At 32.3% G+C, this 12,933-nt stretch overlaps 1 protein-coding gene across 1 annotated transcript in view; it reads right to left on the bottom strand.

Moving 5' to 3' along the window:
- Positions 1-12,933, bottom strand: part of ATM (ATM serine/threonine kinase) — a 123,090-nt gene that overhangs the window by 44,206 nt on the left and 65,951 nt on the right. The window contains 9 exon segments of the mRNA XM_074304330.1: positions 1,648-1,796; positions 2,573-2,675; positions 2,826-2,914; positions 4,491-4,599; positions 6,203-6,358; positions 8,751-8,838; positions 9,843-10,020; positions 10,594-10,770; positions 11,619-11,760. Of these exon segments, the coding sequence (XP_074160431.1) occupies positions 1,648-1,796; positions 2,573-2,675; positions 2,826-2,914; positions 4,491-4,599; positions 6,203-6,358; positions 8,751-8,838; positions 9,843-10,020; positions 10,594-10,770; positions 11,619-11,760 (1,191 nt within the window).

A 12,933-nucleotide genomic window follows, 5' to 3' on the forward strand; every position in this document is an offset into this window, starting at 1 on the left:
TTAGCTCATTAAATATACATTTCTTCCCTTACTTAGCTTTGCTAGGTAAGTTATTCTCGGTCTTTTTCTCCTCAGCCTTTCAACTGACTTTTAGAGTCCTTTCTAAACTCTGCCAAGAACTCTTTTTAGGAAGTTTGTGACTATTTTATATTCTTTTGTGAAGCTTTACAAGAAACGGTATTATCTTCTTTTGATTGTGAATGTTGATCTCTCTCACCACAGTAACTATCTATAGTTGGGTTTTTTTTTTGTTGTTGTTGTTTTTGTTTTTTAAATAAATGGTCTATTTCTTGGCTATTAATTTCATGTAAGAGGTGGACTCTGTTCCCAGAGTATGGAGGATAATATCTCAGGCTTCAAGTGTTTTTTTGCTCCTATTTTCTGAACTCTATCAAGGGAGGGAAGTGGGATGAGGGAGTGTTAATCTCTTAGTTCTTCCAAAATTCTATAATGCAAAACTAGGTGGGGTCTCTGCTCCTCAGATTCATAAATTGATCTATAAATGACTTCAGGCACTCCATTTTTCCTTGAGCTACCACAAACATTCTCCCTTCCTTTTATCACACAGTTGGCTGCAAGCCATGAACTCACTGCTTTACCCCAGAATTGAAAAATTATTATAGCTTTTTATTTACAAAACATATGCATGGGTAATATTAGTAATTATTTAAATTTTTTTCTGTTCATATTTGTACATAGTTGAACACTTGTTCTTCCACATATATAAATTTATTATATTATTATAATATAACATACTTATTAAATTTGTGACCCTGGGCAAATCACTTATTCCTTTTTGCTTCAGTTTCCTCATCTGCAAAATGAGCAGGACAAGGAAATGACAAACTACTCTAATATTTTTGCCAAGAAAATCCTGAATGGGGTCACAAAGAATCAGACATGATTGAAAAATGATTAAACAATACAAGAATTGAAACCAAACCAAGGATTCTGTTCTTCTGCAAGGAACTCTACAACCAGCAGGGTCCCCACCCTTTATCAACTACACTCACTGGCCAGTGCACAATTCTTGCCAGCAGTCACTCACTCCTTGCCCAAGAACTTGTCTGGTCAGTAAGTGTAGACCCCACTTCCAGGACCAGGGGAAGGGTCCCCCATCTGTTACCCAATGCCCACAAAGCACAGGGTGAAAGCTTTGGAAATTAGAGGTATTTTCTACACAGCTGTCCCCAGGACTTGCTCTTTGGTGACTCAGTAAGGAGTATTTACTCTGAGGAATCTATACTTCAATCAGACCAGACCACTATATGAGAAGATAAGATTTTTAAATGTCCTCCCAAGTCATCCAAGGCTGGACAAATGGCTCTTTAACCAAATGATTATTTTTACCACTCTAAAATTTATATTGAGGCATTATTTGAAATTATTTGTGGGGAAATTTGACAGGGCCACAGAGTTTCCTGCCTTATGCTTCATTTTCCCACAAATTTCTTAGTTTGCTAGACTCTTAATATAATTTTATGTATGTCCAGAGTATGTCAGCAGCTTACGGGTTTTGAGAAACGAAAAAACTTAAATTCCTTCTTATATCTATTTTTAAAAGACTGTGACATTAATCTCTCACATATATCTGGGGATGGCAAGGAAGGAAGAAAATGGTTTTTTGTTTTGTTTTTTTTAATTTACCTGTGAGAAGGACAATATTCCCATTGCATGTTCCTCCATGCTGCTTGGTAGCAAAGTTCCTGCTGCTCAGCACACCACTCTGAATGTTCATAATCCAGTCCTTTTAAGTAAGTAGAAAGAGTGTGGCAGAGACCAAAATTCTGCAAGGCCTGATCAAGAATGAAAATTAATATAAAAGTATAAACAAAGATCTTAATGTAAGACTTCTTCATTAAGTTCAATACTTCATCTTGATGTGGAACACTCAGTTTTTAGTAAAAGGATAGAGAGCTGCAGGCAGATTCTACAAAGCCAGAGAAGTTTTTGAGTTCCTTGCTAAACATAAACTAGGTTATCTGTCACCTGAAGAAAAGTCTAGCTAAATCTGGGAAAAATTAATCACCAAAAGGTTGGCCCAGCACTATAATCTATTCACTACTGTTTCCTCTAAATCCTTCACAGCTTCTTCTTTTTCTGAACACATAAAATCTCAAAAACTTACATTTTTTTTCCTGAAAATATGTGAGATTTCTGAAATAAAAATAAGCAGACTGCCTTTCTAAATTGCAGTTTTTAATTTGCAAAGTAAATAACTAAAATTAATGATGAAAACATGATTTACGGAGTATCATTCATCAGGATTCCAACAACTGCAGAACAGGAGTTATGATTCAAAGTAATAGACTACTTATATTGTATTCTAACTCGAATGTTCAAATTATAAGACAAAGTTTAGATTTGCTTTGACATAACAGCCAATGATGGAATATTGGAGAAAACCCCTCTTAAGACATCATTTAATGTAATCATAATAACTGCAATTCTCACCACCGATCACAATAAAAAAAATCTCCTTAATTTGTTGTCCATAAGCATCCTACTTAAACATTAAAGCAAGAATAGGAAAATACATGGTGAACATTTTGTGAAAAATGAAGAAATGTACCTCAATTATTCCTGCCTGGCGTGTAGTTGGGGAGAGAGTTGTCTCAAGGTCATAAGTCACAAGTGCTTTCCCCCACATTGCTTCATGTTCATATGTTCTTATCCTGTGGCAGAAAAAAAAAATCTTTGGAAATTTTACTGCTGTTGACTCTTCACAGTTTCACAGAAGAAATATAAGATATGATCATTTACCAAAGAAATAATACCATTAAATAGAAATTAATTAAGTCTTTACAGCATTTGAAATAACTTGCCTGATAAGGGGCTGTAACATTTTCCCTCCACCACAGCCATAAAGACTATCAGGCTCTCCAATACTTCTATAAATTTTCATAAGAAGATCCTATACCAGAATACCAAAAGAGAAAAGAAATGTAATTTTGTAAATTTTAGTGTTATCTTTGAAATTATGCAATAATTTTTTAAATAAGAAAAAACTATATAAGAATGATCAAGATACAATTTCTTTCCCTTCCTAAATTTGTAGTTTCATATTTTACAAATAAATTGAATAAAATTATATTTAAGCATATATTCCATGAAATACTTAAGTCACCAGTGGTAGAAATGTGGTAGATTTCTGCTCAGTTTTGAGAGTCAGCCCAGAAAAATGTGGATATATCTTAAGACCCTTTATTAAGGTGAAGTAGATGAATGTCAATGAGGCAGAGAAAGAAGCCCTGGGTGTCAAGAAGAATCGGCTTCAGTCTCACCTCTAATACCTTACAGCCATGTGACTCCTGAGCAATTTACCCAGGGAGCAGCAGCAGCCTGGCCAACTCTCTAAGATGGAAGACTGCACAGCAGATGCAGATCTGCACTGGTATAAGATGTTCCCTAAGACATTAGATCTAATATCTATTCTCTTCTTTTGCTCTCTCAATCTATTAAGCTGTTCAGTGATGGCTTTTGTTCTGCACTAGTGGAAAATGTTATGTATCCTTACTTTATATTCTAGAAGTACTGAAGCAAGTTATATTAAATTTAAATGTGCACAAATTTTAGGACAATAATAAGATGTTTCACAACCCTTAAAAAGTTATTTGACTTAGGGGCAGCTAGAGGACCAAAGTTCAAATCTGTCCTCAGACACTTAACACTTCCTAGCTGTGTGACCCTGGGCAAGTCACTTAAATCCAATTGCCTCACATCCCTTTCCCCCCCCAAAAAAAGTTATTAGACTTTAATGAAAATTGTTATGAAATAGTATCTATAACTGGGTACTCCTAATATGCTTGAAATGACTTAAAAACAGTTTGAACTTTAAGTTTAAAGAATCACCTTAAATTCTGTTTCTATTATTTAAGTCTATTAATTCATTTGGTAAATGTATAACTGGAAAACAAACAAATAAACAAAAATGATTTTGAGGGATACTGAATAGACTGCCATCTCCACTGATATCCATTCAGTATTAAGAAATCTCTAGGAAAGCCTTCAGAACATCAAGTGAACCTCCCAGGGAATATTTATAAGAGGACAAGAACAAGAATTCCATAAAGCAGGCATGTATGGTTGCAAAAGTGTATAACTATTGGCAATACCTCTTGATTAGATCACAGATATATCAAAGTAATATAGATTTCACCACTTAAAAATTCAAAGACAAATTTCTTCCCAGATACTAACTTTTTAAAAAGTTCCTACTGGAGAATTTGAATTAATGAATTTGTATTGTATCTACTTAGGATGATGTATAAAAAAAACAACAAAACTCCCTTTTGCTTTAGTAATGTGCAATTTCTGATGTATTTTTAAAAGCCTGTTAGATTAAACACAGTAATAATTTGGTTTTAAACTAACATGTATAAACATATATATATATATATGTGTGTGTGTGTGTATTTATACACTCTTGACCTCAATAATGATTATTAGAAAATTTTTATTAACGTCCAAAAAGAGGCACTCTATTTTACCTGTAAACTTATTCCAGTTTCTTCTTTACTTTTCTCACTCAAACTAGAAATAGTTGTACACTGACTTCCATCTTCAAATGTTAAACTTCTGCTTGCTGAGAAAGTGGTTCTATAAAAGAAATGACCCAATTTGAACTGCTGAACAGAGTGGTTAGTGGAAAATTAATACAAACTCCTGATTACTAAAATTAGATTACTAAAGAAGACACAAACTGCCCAAATTTATCATGCAACTTAGATAAATTAACCAAATTTAACCCCAACACATCCAATACAAGTATGTTTATAGCTCTTTACATTTATAATAAAACTCGAATTATTTCTTATTTTGAAGAAAGAGAAGTCAGTCCTTTGAGATTACATATATTTTTACTACATACATATTAATATTAATACAACTAAATATATATTTAGAAAGGAATAACAAACTTTTAAGAAAGTAAAGTGAAAAGCAGAGGATTTGGAGCCAAACAATCTGGGTTCAAATATCTGGGTATCTTTCAGCAAGTAATAACCTTCCCCTGAAGCTTAGATTCCTCCAGTATAACAGGAGGAGGTGGGATTAAATAACCCCCAAAACAATTTCTATCTTTAAACATATTTTTAATCTTGTTCAGTTTTTCAGTCATATCCAACAATTCTTGTAACTCCATTTGGATTTTTCTTGGCAAAAGTACTAATGGTGATCTCAATCAAAATCAGTAAGGAATGAGATTAATTTCATAAGTTACAACAAAGTAAGCTCTTCCATTAATTAATCATTATGAAAGTGGATATCTTCAACATAAAGAAGATCCAACTCATTTCCAGTTGATGAATGATGGACAGAAACAGCTACACCCAGAGAAGGAACACTGGGAATTGAATATAAACTGTTAGCACTACTGTCTTTCTACCCAGGTTATTATACCTTCGGAATCCAATTCTTAATGTGCAACAAGAAAATTGGATTTACACACATATATTGTATCTAGGTTATACTGTAACACATGTAATATGTATGGGATTGCCTGTCATCTAGGGGAGGGAGTAGAGGGAAGGAGGGGAAAATTTGGAAAAATGAATACAAGGGATAATGTTATAAAAAAAAATTACTCATGCATATGTACTGTAAAAATTTTTTTTATAATTTTATAATTATAAAATTAATAAAAAATTATTAAAAATAAAATTTAAAAAAAATTTTTAAAAACCATTAATCATTAAACCTTACATTGCTATAAAGCAGAAAGTAACTATGTATTTGTCTTCCCAATTTGTTTAGTTATTTGATCATAAGCTGAGATAATGAACTGTAAAAATGACCTTCATAATTTCTCATTTGTCAAGAAAAATTTTTAGTGATTTTGATTTAGTGATAAACTTAATCTGATCATTCATTGATTCAAAAAATATTTGCTAAACCCAAACTGACCTTCATTTTTGGGCTAGACACATTAAGTGATACAAAAAGCTTTACTTTCCTCAGCAATTTAAAATCAAATGGAATTCTAAGTATTCTTAATTGGTAAAGAAGGTTGTTTATTACCAATTACATACAATTCATTCAACCAGGAAAGAACTTTTTATACTCTGAATAGCAGCATCCCCTGCTTTTCTTGGTATAAGGACTATGTCTAAACTATCTTTTTAAAAAAGTCCCCTCCTGCCCAAATCGAAGGAAATTTATCATATCATAAATATAAAGAATTTTAACTTTTTCAAACTATTACCTTTTCTGTTGATCATCCAAGTTTTTCCTATCTGCATAGATTTCTGCATACAGTAATGCTGTGAAGTGAGCTGCACAAGACTGAGCTACCATGGCGACCTCCAAATAATTCAACTCTAGCCAGAAAGTGTCATCAAAAACTGTCCCTGAGAAGGGTCTGATAAAAAATTAAAAGTGAATCAGAATCAATTTCATAAACTTTAATTAAAAAGTTCCAGTATAATACTATAATGATAGGTATCCAGCAAATAGTGAGTTAGCTAGAAAGTCAAGTTACCCTGCTGCTTTGATAGTGATCTAAAGACAAAAATAATTTATTTCAAAATATTTAACATCTAAAGTTCTTATTTAGCTCTGATATTCTTTGCTTCTAAAACCTACTTGTATAAATTAGGTATTATTATAAAAATGAAAAAGAATCTTCAAAAAAAAAAAGACTTTAAATCAACATGTCTATACAATTAATTTTCATTATGCAAAAGTTACTGGTGCTGGTCCTATTTCTTTGGATATCTGTAACAGAAAGAATTTAAAGTCAGTTTAATAATAATGAAAATTTTGCTCTTTCCCTGTCTTCTGGGAGATTCTGGGACATTAACTATATAAACTGTTTAATCTAGAAACACATTTAAAGGCTTACGGTTGCTTTTATAAAGAGGTGGAATTAAAGATGAATTTAAGAAAACAATCAAAATAGGAAGAACAGAAATGGTGATTGGAGAAAGAGAAGAAAAGGTAGGAAAGAAACCTAACCTTTTAATAGGTTCACAATAAGACATCAGCACAAAGCTATGTTTCTAAAACTTGAATTTTCAAATCACTCAAGTCCTCAAAATCCCCTGACTCCAAAATCTTCACCTAGCATTGCTACTGATAAAACAGCAAAGAAAGTTATTAATATAAAACTAATTGGAACTAAGACCACACAATCCTGCACTACAAAAAAAAAAAAAAATCACAGAACACCTAACCTAACATATGACCAAAACATGAAACATGAATATCCTCTATAATATTATCACATTATAGAACATCAGGTGTAGATAATATTGTATGATAAAAAAAGAGGCTAGGCTATACTATTCAGAAAGCCCAGGTATTAGCAAAATTCTGCAGTAACTCTGCCTAGGAATTAAAAACTCAGAAAAAGGAAAATAGGCAGGTATAGAGGATCACTGAACCTAAGTTTTAGGGGTAGATATAACCTAGTCCAATTTCCTTATTTTTCTGAAGATAGTGGTCAAGTACACATTGAGATATATAGAAGAGGCTAGAAATTCATGTTTCAGCTTCTCCCACTATACTATCCTGACTTCTTTATTCTAGAACTACACAATAAAAGACATCTCTGAAAAAAAATGAACCATATTGACCTATCCATGTAGGCCACTTGGGGATGTATTATTTGAGGAGCAAATTTATTGACATAATCAGTACGACAACAGCAATATGATATAGCCCCAATGTAAGGGTTGGGGGAGGAGCCTCACATGGTGAAAATAGGAAGTACAAAGGCCTTAAAGCCTGCATCCCTGATATGGTTTTCTGTGACCAGCAGAGACCACTTTGTGTGAGTGGAAGCTCTGGTCCCATAGAGATGAGTATCATCAACAGGAGGTATTTCCTTCTCTAAATGGCTGTGCATGTGACCTCATAAACCCTAAATAAGCTGTGGGGACCAGGAAGTAGGTGGAATTTACTAGTTCCTCAGGAATTCACGAGGAGTGAGCAGGAGGTCAGCTAGGGCAGGATGTGTACACGTGGAATAAAGATCTTGAACTTGCATGCGGCTGTCCTTGGGCCCTCTATTAAATGTGAGAACCACCCTTTGGTGAAGTGGTGGCCAGAGACCTCTGTAGACTGTAGATTGAGGTATGAATGGTAAAGAACCACTGTGCGAGACTGTGACCAGAGGTTTTTCTGAAGGCCTAGGAATTAGGCGGGATTGGTAATGGTAGTTTCTGGGTAAAACTACATCCCAAGAACAAGACTTATTAATACAAAGCCAAGCAAAGATTAATATATTATCCTTAATCTTATAAGAGAAGGTAAGCCTTTTGGCTAGTTATGTTTAGAATCTATTCATAAAGCCTTAATTCTACTTCTGTTGCTTCATACCTGTGTGGTCCTGGATAAATCACAATTTCTTTGTACTTCAATTTCGACATCTATAAAATCAGAGAGTTGGACTAGGTGAAGCCCAAGTCCCTTACACTAGTTCCAATTAATTATAAACAGGTTCAAATGTGTAGCCACAGATTAATAAATAGGATATTAAAAACCAACATAAAAGGGCAAGATTTACCAAGTTCTGGTAGCCCAAGCATGGTTTAATTTGGATTCTAACTACCCTAACTTCCCCAAAAAAGACAGCAATCCATTTGGCTTCATAAGCTATTTAATGTTATTGCAGGTGGCAGCAATAATTACCGAACACTTTAGGTATCTTAAGCTAGCAACTAATATTAACATGGCAAAATAAAAGCTTTTTTCCTTCTTTATGATTCAACTTCCAAAATTAAAAAAGATCATGATAATGCATGCATTACCTTCTCTGTCTTCTCATGTAGTCCACAACAGCAAGCATTGTTCGTCTTGATTTTTTATTTAAGGATCCTCGAAAAAGAAATTCTGATTCTAAGTTAAAAAATATAAAATATGGCAGAGATGAACTTCTGATCATCAAATCAAAAAGTACTACCTGAAAATTTTAAATCACATCTATGAGATGTGTGAATTTCCACATATAACTTTTTAATCATTTCCTCTAAAAATAAAATAAAACGGATAAGGAATAAAGAATTACAGATTTATTTTTTTTTTAAATTGAAGCAAAACAGTGAATAATTCATACTAAGTATATGGCACAAGTGAAACTACATTTTGAAATTTTATGCTGTAGCAAATATCTATATCCATATCAAAAACATAAAACAAACTGAATCCTGAAAATAATTTAAAAAATAATTCCCAAGTTATCAATAAAATTATTAATGACCAAAGGATGTATAAAAAACTTGTTTTAATCTAGATATTATTTTAATAAATCAAAAGCATAAAGATGTTTGTAAACATTTATACAAAGCTTTTGCTTACATACATATAAATCATATATTTTCTAAATTACATATGATTATTTCTAATTATAGAGTCGATTTTGCTGGCCACCTCATGTCTACCTCGTGATTGCTTGAGGTGTTTTACAGAAAACAAAGTAATTTCAAAACTAACTTACGAATAACACAATAGAAATATATGTAGAAGAATTGTATATGTTTAATTTATATTGGATTACTTTCTGTCTAGAGAAAGAGGGTAGAAAGGAGGGAGAGAGAAAAATTTAGAACACAAGGTTTTGAAAGGGTAAATGATGAACACTATCTTTGCCCATATTTTGAAAATAAAAAGCTATTAAAAATTTCTTAAAAGAGAAATTTTGTTGCCCCAAACTCTCACAAATTTCACTATTAAATCAAGTGAAAATAAAATACTTGTAATTTTTATCTTTTAGAGCAAATGTTCTATTATCCAAGACACTGCTCTCCCTCTTCACTGGCATGGATAATCAAGGGTTGATTCTTTACATAAAAGTGAGACTGATTCTATTTTAATAACAATTAAATAGTGGAAGGTTTTAATACCTGAATCTAAATTTGCAGGAGTTGCAGATCGGTTGGATTGTGAGGAATGTCTGAAACAGTTCGTAAAAAATCCCTGGATATGCACAGATAAAAGATTTCGCCAAGACTCATTTGTATCATGGAGCAAAATATCATGAATCAAATATGGAAGCACATACTGACAAAAGCTGGGTTTCACCTAAAATACACAAACACATCTGGTAAAGATTTTAGGCAAAATAACATGGCAAATTTCATATTTTCATTCTTTTTCATAGGTTTATTACATTTTTAGAGGTCTTAAGGGATTTGTTTGATAGAGGTGTACTAAACAGATGCTACTAATATTTACAACAATCATCTGAAGAGTCATGATATCAAAACATGAAAAATGTTTTAAAATCATCTAATTCTTGTAAGTGCAGTTATTTATAATGTATATCAAACTTTATATGAGATGTATATGAACTGAATGACATAGGACTGAATAAAATATTAAACTAGAGGAAAATATATGTCTTCTATAGGGAACCAAGAACTAGGAAGTGAATAATATATATAAGTTAAGACAAATATACTACATATGCCAAAAAGATGAGGTTGACCATCAATTATGAAGATTTATAAAATATTTGTGGAAGACTGTGATTACTACAGATAAATGAAATAAAAAACCAAAATTTATGCAAAATAAAGAGAATTTTTTTTTTTTTAAGCAAAAACAAGAGATTGAGCCAAGCAGAATCTTGGAGATCATATGTATTCTTCTTACTTCACACAGTGGCTTTAATAACAAAAGAATTTCACTTTTTATGCCCCCACTCTTCAAAAGTGTACAAGTCAATGTCTTGATCCAACTATCATGATTTTCTTCCTGTGGAATCCACAAATTTGGATCATCCAAGCTTTCCAAAGGATTTTCTTTGTCAATTCTAGGAACTTCTAGAAACTGAAAAGATAAGTTTCAAGTCATATGAAAACAATAATGAGACATTATTTTCTTTCATAATAATGAGAGTTATTATTATAACAAATTACTACATCTCCTCTTCTTCAGAGGGTTTTCTAAGGATGGAAAGAGATAATGTATGTGAAAGTATTATTTTCACATATATTACAGAGTAAGTTTGCATTTGCCAACAGCGCTTAAACAAAGCACTAAAATTCAAAATACAGTTGCAAAAACAAAATATTTAGTGGTAACGGCATGCTTCAAAACTAAATTATCAACAATGAATTATTTCTTAATTGCCTGACATGAGTAGATGGAACACTGAGTGAGGAAAACGAGGAACAACAAATTATCAAAGTGAATACTCCTCCTTACTTTCTTAACTAATGCAAAGGCTTAAGATTAAGGAAATTTTAAAAATTAAACAATATATTTTCTTTTCTTTTCATAAAAGAACACTATTATAAGTTGCTTGGATGATCACATATCAAGACGCTTTATAGAGAGAATTCACGTTTCATGTAGAGATCAAACAAGATAATCTCCCAACTCTATCATTATGTAAAATTAGAATAACCAAGCCTCTTCTCAGCTAGGGGGAAAAATATTCAACTCAGTTTACAAAGATGGGAAATAAAAGAATCGCCTATACTCAGAGCCCTGTTTTTTGGTTTTTTAAAAAATTATTTGCAAAGTGTACAATTTTAATATCCTCCTTGGCTAAAATGTTAATGGAATAAGATAAATTCTTTGAAGGGAATTACTTTTCTATTTCCAATGATACCCAATCGAGTGCTATGCATTCGAAGGGTATTCTCTAATTACTGAGCAAGTAATAAACATACCTTTTTCCTAGATGTTCTAAAAGGTTGTAGGTATATAAGCATGGGGTCAGTTGTTTTCTTATAAATCTCCCAGAACTCATGTCCAGTCTTTGTGGCTAAAATATTTTTCAAACATGCAACAGCAGCTGATCGAACCTTAACACTGAAAAATATATACATTTGAACCAGAACCTTTTTTACATATTACATAAGCACTTTTGATAAATTTAATAAATTATCAACAAATTCTTTAGGAAGCATGAAGTTGAGTTCAGAAGTATATATAGAAGAATTTAACATATATTAAGGAATTGAATATGATCATGTAATACAATGATGAAGAAAATCAAAAGATTAGACATGATCCTTCAACTTAAAAGAATATACTATCACCCAGCATTGAATCCAGTGAAATTTAAAGTACTATTATTACAAATTTTGTAAACAAATTCATTATCTTTCCTCTTTTTGACCTCGAAAAGTAGTCTTTATCCCTCAAAAGTACTTATGCTCTTTTTTGTGTTTTATTTATTTCTAGATATCTCTGGCCCATCCCACATCTTTAGCTACAGGAAGGGAGACTACATCTTGGCTATCTTTGTATCATCCTATATGCTCCATGTTCCATATAGTTATTTTCCTCTTTTTTCAGTTTGGAACTGTGATTTTACTGGCTTTCCTGTCAAGGATATTCCCTCTGCAGAACAGCATATGATTTCTACTTTAAAGACTTAGGAGAATTGTCTGACGCCCTGAAGAGTTAAATGACTTACTCAAGGTCACATAGCCAGGTTATGTCAAATGCAGAACTTGAACTTCTGCCACCAACTCTTCGACACCAGAAGTGCCAAAAACATGGTACAAAACTCCCCAATTGAGAAATATTTAACAAAATAAATAAAAAACTACCACAAAACATAAATTAACTTACTAAGTCAATCCAAATCAATCTTTATGTACAATTCTCTTTGAGTTTGACACCTTTGCATGACACCACACTACTCTGTACATAATAGCTACTTAATAAATGTTTGTTCATTTGAATTCTCCAAATGGAAAAAAAAAAAAGAAGTATTTGATGGTATTCACATCATTAATTTTGAGTGTATGCAAATGCTCTGGGTCCCCTTCTCTTTTCTCTCTTTGTTCTCTCACTAGTGATCTCATCAACTCCCATGAATTCAATTAGCATCTTTATGAATATTTATATATCCATCCCTAGTCTCTCCTGGGCTTCAGTCCAACATTTTAACTGCCTATTAGACATTTCAAAATGAGATCCCAAAGATAATCTCATACTCAACATGTTCAAAGAAGAACTTCCAAACTAGTCTTA

This window comes from Sminthopsis crassicaudata, chromosome 3 (genome assembly GCF_048593235.1).
Source record: "Sminthopsis crassicaudata isolate SCR6 chromosome 3, ASM4859323v1, whole genome shotgun sequence".
In the NCBI taxonomy this organism is placed as follows: Eukaryota; Metazoa; Chordata; class Mammalia; order Dasyuromorphia; family Dasyuridae; genus Sminthopsis; species Sminthopsis crassicaudata.